Below are 11,055 nucleotides of genomic sequence, written 5' to 3' on the forward strand. Positions count from 1 at the left end.
CGCCCCCCGCGACCCCGAAAGGGAATAAGCGGTAGGAAATGGATGGATGGATAATTCACTTTCTCACGGACCGGATTAAAATAGGTTGCTCCGTAATGCAGCTGTTCATTATTTGACCGATAGAGGGAGGCAGAGTACAACACTTGTTGTACTTGTTGGGCTGGAAGTGTATGGGTATTATTTACATAAGTATTTTGTCATCTTCGACTTTTACTCAGGTAAACATGTAAACGTTTGTGCAGCTTGTATCACTTATTTAAAAATGCAAACATAGCTTATAGTGAAAAGTGACAGTGTAAATATTTGGTTGTCCCAAGTCAATTGTAAAAGAAATGTACAGATGCATCTAGATATGCCTTTCCAACAAAACTAGGATGTATTCATTAAAAATATGTAACTACATAATGCGTATGATACATTAGAATTGAACAATATCACATTGCGACATGAATGACCATAAATTGATTAACGTGGACCCCGACTTAAACAAGTTTAAAAACTTATTCGGGTGTTACCATTTGGTAGTCAATTGTACGGAATATGTACTGTACTGTGCAATTTACTAAGGGACGGCGTGGCACGGTTGGGAGAGTGGCCGTGCGCAACCCGAGGGTCCCTGGTTCAATCCCCACCTAGTACCAACCTTGTCACGTCCATTGTGTCCTGAGCAAGACACTTCACCCTTGCTCCTGATGGGTGCTGCTTAGCGCCTTGCATGGCAGCTCCTTCCATCAGTGTGTAAATGTGTGTGTGAATGGGTAAATGTGGAAATAGTGTCAAAGCGCTTGAAGGTAGAAAAGCGCTATACAAGTACAACCCGTTTATCATTTATCAATCAACATGAACACTTTTGTAGATCCATGAATGAGCATGAATTGATTAACGTGGACCCCGACTTAAACAAGTTGAAAAACTTATTCGGGTGTTACTATTTAATGGTCAATTGTACTGAATATGTACTGTACTGTGCAATCTACTAATAAAAGTTGTAATCAATCAATCCAATCAATCAATCCACATGAACACTTTTGTAGATCCATTAATTAGCATGAGTTGATAAATGTGGACCCCAACTTAAACAAGTTGAACAACTTATTTGGGTGTTTCCATTTAGTGGTAATTTTTACAGAATGTGTACTATGTGCAATCTACTAATAAAAGTTTCAATTAACATGAACACGTTTGTAGATCCATGAATGAGCATGAATTGATTAACGTGGACCCCGATTTAAACAAGTTGAACAACTTATTGGGGTGTTACCATTTAGTGGTCAATTGTACGGAATATGTACTGTACTGTGCAATCTAATAATAACAATTTCAATCAATCAATCAATCAATCAATCAATCAATCAGCATGAACACTTTTGTAGATCCATGAATGAGCATGAATTGATTAACGTGGACCCCGACTTAAACAAGTTGAAAAACTTATTCGGGTGTTACTATTTAGTGGTCAATTGTACGGAATATGTACTGTACTGTGCAATCTACTAATACAAGTTTTAATCAATCAATCAATCAATCAACATGAAGACTTTTGTAGATCCATTAATTAGCATGAGTTGATAAATGTGGACCCCAACTTAAACAAGTTGAAAAACTTATTCGGGTGTTACTATTTAGTGGTCAATTGTACGGAATATGTACTCTACTGTGTAAAATACTAATAAAAGTTGCAATCAATCAATCAATATGAACACTTTTGTAGATCCATTAATGAGCATGAATTGATTAACGTGGACCCCGACTTAAACAAGTTGAAAAACGTATTCGGGTGTTACTATTTAGTGGTCAATTGTACATAATATGTATTGAACTGTGCAATCTACTAATAAAGGTTTTAATCAATCAAATCAATCAATCAATCAATCTGAACACTTTTGTAGATCCATTAATGAGCATGAATTGATTAACGTGGACCCCGACTTAAACAAGTTGAAAAACTTATTGGGATGTTACTATTTAGTGGTCAATTGTACGGAATATGTACTGTACTGTGCAATCTACTAATAAAAGTTTCAATCAATCAATCAATCAACCAATCAATCAATGCAGATTACCCTGGTAACAATTCCATAAAAATGTTTTATTCTCAAAATAAACTCTTCTATCAAAGTGACAATTATACATATTTACATCATCTGTGTGCAGCAATAATAATATAAATACCCTCTGAAACCCGTCTGTGTGAAAGTTGCCAGGAGCGACCCAGTTCCACCAAGCGGCGCGTCCGTCTCCTCACACCCGCGACAGAGGCATCTGTTTGGGGCAGGACGCCGAGCTGCCCGTGCCCGACCTCCAGGTGAGGCCGGTGCTGACGTCACTGTACATGGACCCCCCCGAGGCTTTGCTGCCCCAGCAGCAGCGCGTGCACAAAGTCCTCCACGAGTCCAAAGTCTTGCCGGACCAGACCCAGACCCCGGACGTGATGCCCGCCAGGAGGCACATGAAGTACTTGAGCATGAAGACGGCGTAGTCCGGCCGGGGGCGGCCCGGTTCGGACGGGCACCCGCAGCTGTGGGCCAGCTCCCAGGCCTGGCGGTTGTGCTGCTCGTAGAAGTAGCAGGCCACGATGACGGTGGCCGGGACCGTGTAGAGCACCGTGAACACGCCGATCCGGATCATGAGCCGCTCCAGCTTGTCCGTCTTAGTTCCGCCCTGCTTGATGACGCTGCGGATCCGGAAAAGAGACACGAAGCCGGCCAGCAGGAACATGGTGCCGATGAACAGGTAGATGACCAGCGGCGCCAGCACGAAGCCCCGCAGGTTGTCCAGGTTCTGGTTGCCCACGTAACAGATCCCCGCCACCGGGTCCCCGTCCACGGAGCTGAGGGCCAGGACGGCTATGGACTTCAAGCTGGGGACGAGCCAGGCGGCCAGGTGGAAGTACTGCGAGTACCCGGCGATGGCCTCGTTGCCCCACTTCATAGCGGCCGCCAGGAACCAGGTCAGGGACAGGATGACCCACCAGATGGAGCCGGCCATGCCGAAGAAGTAAACCAGCAGGAAGACCAGCGTGCACAGCGCGGGCCCGCTGGTCTCGTAGTGCACGTGCTCCACGCCGTGCGCGCGCGTACACGCCACCTGCTCGTGCCCGGCCACCAGGCGCACGATGTAACCGCCGGACACGAAGAGGTAGCAGGCGGACAGGAAGATGATGGGTCTCTCCGGGTACTTGAAGCGCTCCATGTCGATGAGGAAGGTGGCCACGGTGGTCAGCGTGGACACGAAGCACAGCACCGACCACAGGCCGATCCAGAAGGCCGTGAAGGTGCGCTCCTCCGGGCTGAAGAACGGGCTGTGGCACGACATGGCGCAGTCGGGGATCTGAGCCGTGCTCACCCGGCCGAGCAGCGGGTGCGCGGCGGCGGCGCCCGGCAGGGGGACCAGCGGAGCGCGGCAGCGGCAGCCTGGCTCGCAAGGGGGCTCGGCGGGCTTGGCGAAGCCGCTCTTCTTCCGCGGGCTGTACGGCTTCAGAGGCCGGTTGGTGGGCTTGGCCAGCACCGGCGACACGGCCGTGGTGGCGGCGGCGGCGGCGCTCTGGCTCTGGTTGTAGTCCATGCACAGCAGGTCCTGCTGGCCCTGCTCCGGCAGCAGCTCGCACCTCATGCGGTCCGGCCACGGGAAGCCGTATTGCCTCATGAGCGGCGCGCAGCCGGCTTTAGCGCGCTCGCACACGCTCCGGCACGGCGGCAGCGGCTTCTTGTAGTCCTCCAGGCAGATGGGCGTGTACATGCTGCACAGGAAGAAGCGCAGGTCCGGCGAGCACTTGATCTCCACCAGCGGCCAGAACTGGTGCACCTCCAGGCCGGCCTCGTCCTGCGTGTCGTGGTTGAACTGGTTGGGCATGTAGGTTTGGTTGTAGCCGATGCCCTTGCACAGCGGCACGGAGATCTCCTGGCACTGCAGCTGCTTGGCCCCCCAGCATACGGACTGCTGCACCACCAGGGTGAAGAGCGCGCACCAGGCCGGGAGGAGCCGCCCCTCCATCGCTCCGAGGTGGGTCTCGCTGGGCCGGCCGGTCCCGATCAGTCCACGAAGCTTGAGGTAAAAGTCATGCTCAGGTCCGAACTCACTCTGTTGTGTGTCTTCACGCGTGTGTGTGTGTGTGTGTGTGTGTGTGTGTGTGTGCTCCTCAGTGGCTCCACGCATGCTGTCTGCGCCGTGGGCGGGCTGAGCTTTATAGAGGAGACGATAGGCCACGCCCCCAGGAGGGTGCTGGAGGGAGGGGGTAAGTCAATGATGTTAATAATCACGTGGAGGTCAATACACAAAATAAGTCTTAATGTAAAAGTAGATCATAATCGAAAATATTCACTCATTGTGATCCCTTTGACCCAAGTCAAGTCAGTACATGCGGAATAATCCACATATTGTATTTTTGTGGCATTAGTAAAAAAATACAAATGATCTTGCTTTGTTTGAATTGGAAAATGAAATTAGTTAACTATAAACAAGATGTTTTATATTACAAAAAATAGTCAGCTATGAACACAATTTAGGTTATTTGTTGAGATCAGGGGTCCCCAAAATCTGGCCTGCGGGAAGTCCCAAGTTAAAAAAAAAAAAAGATTTTTTTTTCTCCCATTTTTATTTCTATTTTTTCTTAATCTTTTCTTTCGAATCCATTTTCAACTGCTTGTTACTCTTGGGGTCTCCAAGCCGATCAGGCAAATTATATTGTCTAAAAATGCATTTTCCTATTGATAACGTGCCGCAGTGGCAAGTGTGCGCTCTTTCAGTCAATTAGTGCATGAGGAGTATGTATATATATATATATATATATATATATATATATATATATATATATATATATATATATATATATATATATATATATATATATATATATATATATATGTGTGTGTGTGTGTATGTATATGTATGTATGTATACATATATGTATATATATGTATGTATATATATGTATATATGTATGTGTATACATATATATTAGGGGTGGGCAAATTAATGCGTTAATTACGCGTTAACTCATCAATCTATTAACGCCGACAATTATTTTATCGCACATTTGCGTATGTTGTTTACATACTTTTATTTTGTTAACGCCTTTTCTTAACAAGATGGCATCTCCCGGATGTACTTCAGCGTCGAGGGGCTCTTGGTAAAGATGGAACATTTGGCAAAAATACAGGACAATTCTGTAAATTTCATGGCTGGCTTACAGCGTGGTCACTCCGGGATCACTTACGACCGCCAGACAATTCTGGATGTGGATAGATCGGGCCGTTTTGGACTGAATGAGGCGTGCTTGCTAGACCGGCTAGCTAGCATGGGAATACTTTGCCGGCTACATCCAGCAGCCTGTGAAGCAGCGGAGTATTTGTGTTGTCTGTCTATTTATGAATAATGCAGACGAGGAGTGTTGGCTGAGTTCTTAACGTTTACTTTCAGAGCGTGCATATCACAACATACAAGATGCCGTCATGGCGACACAACCTATACCGGGCTACCGCGCATGCTCGTCACTCCTGTTGCATGCTGGGTAGGGTAGTTCTCTTTTTCCCTGGCTCATAACATCACAATATAGTACCATGTATATGATGCGTTCAGTTTATCAAAGCACCAAGCAAACAATCGGAAAATTCCCTTTCATATCAATTCCTAAATATGGTCATAATTATTTTAAGTGCACTACGCAGAATAAACACAACATTATTAATATTGCTACTACGGATAATTTGATCAAAAATTCCCTAAAACAGCCCACTACCTATAATATAGGTTTTTTAAACATAAGACCCTGATTTAAAAAAAATGTTTCTGCTGTTACCTCAGAAATTGCCTGTTCAGATGTTATGATTGTGGCTCAGAGATTTGTATGTAGATTATATTTATTTTCCATAACAAACAGGATAACTTAAATACCCTGGCAGTGGCAATAAGCTTAAATGTTTGTATTTACATCTTTTGAGTTGATTTTCATAAAATATGCTATTTAACTGCTACTGTTTAACAAGGACTGATTTTAATTGTGTTTGCACAACAAATGTTTTGGCGCTTTTGTTCATGTGGGAGAATATTCCAATAAAGGTGCACTACACACTACTTTTGAATTCATTATTGGGCTTTGCGTATACAATGCAGTTAATCGCGATTAATCGGAGAAATTGTGCGATTAACTTCGATTAAAATGTTTAATCGTTGCCCAGCCCTAATATATATATATATATATATATATATATATATATATATATATATATATATATATATATATATATATATATATATATATATATATATATATATATATATATATATATATATATATGTGTGTGTATATATATACAAATGTGTTACAAAAATATTTAGAAGGTTGTAAACATATTTTTATGCTCTAACTATGTACATATTCCATTTATATTTAATCATTCATACTTTGCAAAATTTCATTTACCACAGTCATACCTGCAAGCAGTTTAAGAGTGATACACGAGGGATTACAGTATACTTTTAAGCAATGTACCAAAGTGGTCCCCTCTCTTGACATAGAGGTTACTGGAAATAGTAGACAGACTACGTGTAGGAAATTAAAGCAACCTCACTCTTGCTAATATTTTACTCCAGCCCTCAAATATTATACCATTGTGTATTAATAACAAAGGACACATTTATCCTCGTTATGAATGTCATACGTTAAAAGTAGGGATGTCCTGATCGATTGACCACCAATCAATATCAGACATTTTTTGTAAAAAAGTGCATGCAGATTAATGCTGATCATAAACGGCAACCCCCTCTGGCTGTATTCATTTTTGTCCCCCGGCTAATAATGTATCGTCAAACAGTGTGGAGCCGTTCCTCTGAATTGATAACAATCACCTCCATTACAGCAAATAATCTGCATTCTTTCAGTATCTTATCACTGGAGGACGAGGCTAAACATGTTACACACCGAGGGCCGGCATGCTAATAGCTAAGCTGACTGCTAAAGTAATTTGAAACAATACCACGTGTTTAGTAAAGTTTGAGAAATTTAACAGCAGAAAGTAAGCAGCTATTATTGTTGATACCAAGTGTAATATCAGTAAATAATCGCTACAGAAGTGATTAAATGGATTTCCCCCAAAGATCAATAAAGTACTTTCTATTGTAAAAAAAAAAAAAGATATTTACATTTTCTCAAAAATCATGTTTCTTAATTTTTGATTGTGATTGTTTACAAATTCAAACAAAAATTCCCTTGGCACATGAGGATTTAGAGCAGGGGTGTCAAACGTACGGCACAGGTTTTATCCGACCCACGAGATGAGTTTGCTCAGTATAAAAAGGAGCCAACATATTTTTTGAATGAAAGAAACTGCTGTTTTAAATGTGTCCACTAGATGTCGGGATAGCAATTCTTTGTATCGTTGTAGATCAGGGGTAGGAAACCTATGGCCCCGGATCCAGATGTGGCTCTTTTGATGACTGCATCTGGCTCTCGGATAAATCTGAGCTGGCATTGCTTAACACGATAAGTAATGAATAAATCCACTTGTAATCACAGTGTTAAAAATAATGTTAAAAATATAAAACATTCTCATGCATTTTTAATCCATCCGTCCGTTTCTCTACCGCACCTGTTCAAGAAGTTGCGTTAATGGTAAGAAGTTATTTATTTATTATTGGTTAGTGTGGGGCTTGCCCTCCTGGGGGTTCTGCAGACCATCAAGCACCGACGTGAGAGCCTGTTTCAGGGTTACAATATTGTTTTATTTTTCAATAAGTCTCTCAGTTGATTTCCAGCAATTGTCTTTTTCTCTTTCGTTTTCGCTCGCACTCTGGCTCCAGCCCCAACCCCGTCTCTCCTCCTGGCTGCTGCTTATAACAGAGCGACAGGTGATTTGATAACAAGGCCCAGGTGGGCCGTCTACGCACCTGTGGCTGATTTAGAGGCAGGTCCTGGCACACCCCAGTTCACTGCAGGCCGGCAGGCCACGCCCGCTCCACAGTTAGCTTCAGAATAACAATGTTATTACAAAGAATAAGAGCCCTATTATACTCTAGAAATGTTGGTCTTACTTAAAAATGCACACGTTTAGTTGTGTTCAGTGTTAAAAAAAATATTATATGGCTCTTACGGAATTTTTTTTTTAAATATTTGGCTTTTTGGCTCTCTCAGCCAAAAAGGTTCCCGACCCCTGTTGAGCAACGTATGTAAAAAAATAAATAAACCACATGATGTTGTGCACCAGTCGAACAAAATGAGCAAACTACGTAAATAACATCCTGTAATTTGATTTTGAAATTATTTTTTCTGTCTTGATAAATTGAGTTGACTGATGAATATTATTACATCATTTATTCAGAAAGTATAAATGACAACAACTAAAGATAGAACACTATTAACCACAAAATGTAAGAGTTAAAAAAATCAAAAACATTATGATTTGTGCATTTTCAGAATGTGCTTGGGCTATTTTTAAACAAAGAAAACAATCAGAAGTTGTCTTTATTTTTGAGTTATCGTGCCGTGATTTTACCAGTCCGGCCCACTTGGGGAGTAGATTTTTTCTCCATGTGGCCCCCGATCTAAAATGAGTTTGACACCCCTGACTTAGAGGGTAAAAAACAATGAGTAAAATTTAGTAGTTTTTGTTTAGTTACTGCGTACTATATGTCCCGGCAATAAATCTGCGTTCAAAAGACTCCGGCTTATTAGTGATTCCTAGAGCCCAAAAAAAGTCTGCGAGCTATAGAGCGTTTTCCATTCGGGCTCCAGTACTCTGGAATGTCCTCCCGGTAACAGTTCGAGATGCTACCTCAGTAGAAGCATTTAAGTCTCACCTTAAAACTCATCTGTATACTCTAGCCTTTAAATTGACCTCCTTTTTAGACCAGTTGATCTGCCGCTTCTTTTCTTTTTTCCTATGTCCCCCACTCCCTTGTGGAGGGGGTCCGGTCCGATGACCATGGATGAAGTACTGGCTGTCCAGAGTCGAGACCCAGGATGGACCGCTCGCCTGTATCGATTGGGGACATCTCTACGCTGCTGATCCGCCTCCGCTTGAGATGGTTTCCTGTGGACGGGACTCTCGCTGCTGTCTTGGATCCGCTTTGAATTGAACTCTCGCGGCTGTGTTGGAGCCACTATGAATTGAACTTTCACAGTATCATGTTAGACCCGCTCGACATCCATTGCTTTCGGTCCCCTAGAGGGGGGGGGGGTTGCCCACATCTGAGGTTCTCTCCAAGGTTTCTCATAGTCAGCATTGTCACTGGCGTCCCACTGGATGTGAATTCTCCCTGCCCACTGGGTGTGAGTTTTCCTTGCCCTTTTGTGGGTTTTTCCGAGGATGTTGTAGTCGTTATGATTTGTGCAGTCCTTTGAGACATTTGTGATTTGGGGCTATATAAATAAACATTGATTGATTGATTGATACTATTGACTTTTAATTCAATTTTCATTTTCCTGAGGGAACTCTCTTGAAGGAATCAGTAAAGGTCTGTCTGTCTATCTATCTTTGTTTTGATCTGCCAATTTTATGTAATGAAGGATAACTTCATAAGGATAACGGCGTGGCGCAGTGGGAGAGTGGCCGTGCGCAACCCGAGGGTCCCTGGTTCAAATCCCACCTAGTACCAACTTCGTCACGTCCGTTGTGTCCTGAGCAAGACACTTCACCCTTGCTCCTGATGGGTGCTGGTTGGCGCCTTGCATGGCAGCTCCCTCCATCAGTGTGTGAATGTGTGTGTGAATGGGTAAATGTGGAAGTAGTGTCAAAGCGCTTTGAGTACCTTGAAGGTAGAAAAGCGCTATACAAGTACAACCCATTTATCATTTTATTTATTTAACTACGAAGTATTTTAAATATTGTGTTGATATTGCTACACAATGCCACTCAATCACCATAAATAAATATAAACATTTACACAGCAAAAAAAAAACCCGATTAGAACATTCTAATTAAAAGACTTGCAAATGTTTTTAGAATTCATCAGCTGACATAGTTTGAGGATTCCGCAGTTCAGATGTGAAGTTGCAGCCTGATGTAATGTGTGTGTGTGTGTGTGTGTGTGTGTGCGTGCTTGTATGTTTGTGTGTTTGTGAGTCAGGGGGGTTAATGTGGTCTAGTTAGCCCACTGCGGGGGGTTGTCTTGCTCCAAAGGGAGTTTGCTGTTTGTCTTAACTGCAGCTCCAATGTTTCATTGGGAGCATGCTGGGAGACTGATTGCTGCGACATCGCCCTGGTGTGTGAGTGTGTGTCTTTAAAGAGGCTCGCCTTAAAAAAAAACAAAAAAAACCCCAAGCTAACGCGTGCAGATAAGCGCATTGTGACAGCACTAATTAAAGTAATTCACACTTCTTATTGGATTCATCAGCTTCAAATGCCGCTTAAGACACTTTGGCAGACGGACTCAAACACTTCCGCAGGTTCCATCGGAACCAATTAGCCCAGCGGCCCGCCTGTGTTTGCTGAAGGAAAGCTTGTTTGGCCTCGGCGTGGCTTTTTCTTCCTCGCCAGGGTGATAGATTTTAAAGATTGAATTTAGAATTAAGTTCAGAAGTTTCACATCATCAGACGATGACAAGCTACTTCAGCTGGAGTCCTCAACGTGGAACGCAGACCTCCGCCAAGGCCAAAAAAGCTTGGTTTGGAACAATACGTGCACACCTATTTTAATATGAATTCAACACCGCAATCGATCATGGAATCATTTTAAGTCGTTTATCCTGCTACACGTTCAGTACTATCACCGACACTGACCGAATTCCCTCGGTACTATCGGGTATCTATTCGCGTATAATCAAATTTGGCTATAATTTCATACCACTGTTGCATGTAGACTCAAACACTTGCCCGGGAAACAAGCAGTCAAGCACTCAGCCAAATTGCTTCCAGGTAATGTTACAATTTTCCCTGCCAACAAAGCAAGTGTGCCTGACAGAAAACATTCAAACATAAAGTGAGGCACCAATTTTCAAAATGCCTTAGCTGGATGTTAATTTACGCTGTATTTGCCTTAGAGATGCTACTCATTAGCATTAACGATTTTACATGGCGATTTTAACACCTCCACATTTGGTAATGAAAAATACAACTAAAA

At 43.0% G+C, this 11,055-nt stretch overlaps 1 protein-coding gene across 1 annotated transcript; it reads right to left on the reverse strand.

The window, feature by feature from the left end:
• Nucleotides 1–2,068: 2,068 nt before the first annotated feature.
• Nucleotides 2,069–4,153, reverse strand: LOC133568682 (frizzled-8-like). The gene has a single exon (XM_061920770.1). It carries the CDS (start codon nt 3,991–3,993, stop codon nt 2,242–2,244), a length of 1,752 nt encoding a protein of 583 aa, XP_061776754.1. The 5' UTR covers nt 3,994–4,153; the 3' UTR covers nt 2,069–2,241.
• Nucleotides 4,154–11,055: the final 6,902 nt, after the last annotated feature.

The sequence above is a fragment of the Nerophis ophidion genome, linkage group LG14 (assembly GCF_033978795.1).
Source record: "Nerophis ophidion isolate RoL-2023_Sa linkage group LG14, RoL_Noph_v1.0, whole genome shotgun sequence".
Classification (NCBI taxonomy): domain Eukaryota; kingdom Metazoa; phylum Chordata; class Actinopteri; order Syngnathiformes; family Syngnathidae; genus Nerophis; species Nerophis ophidion.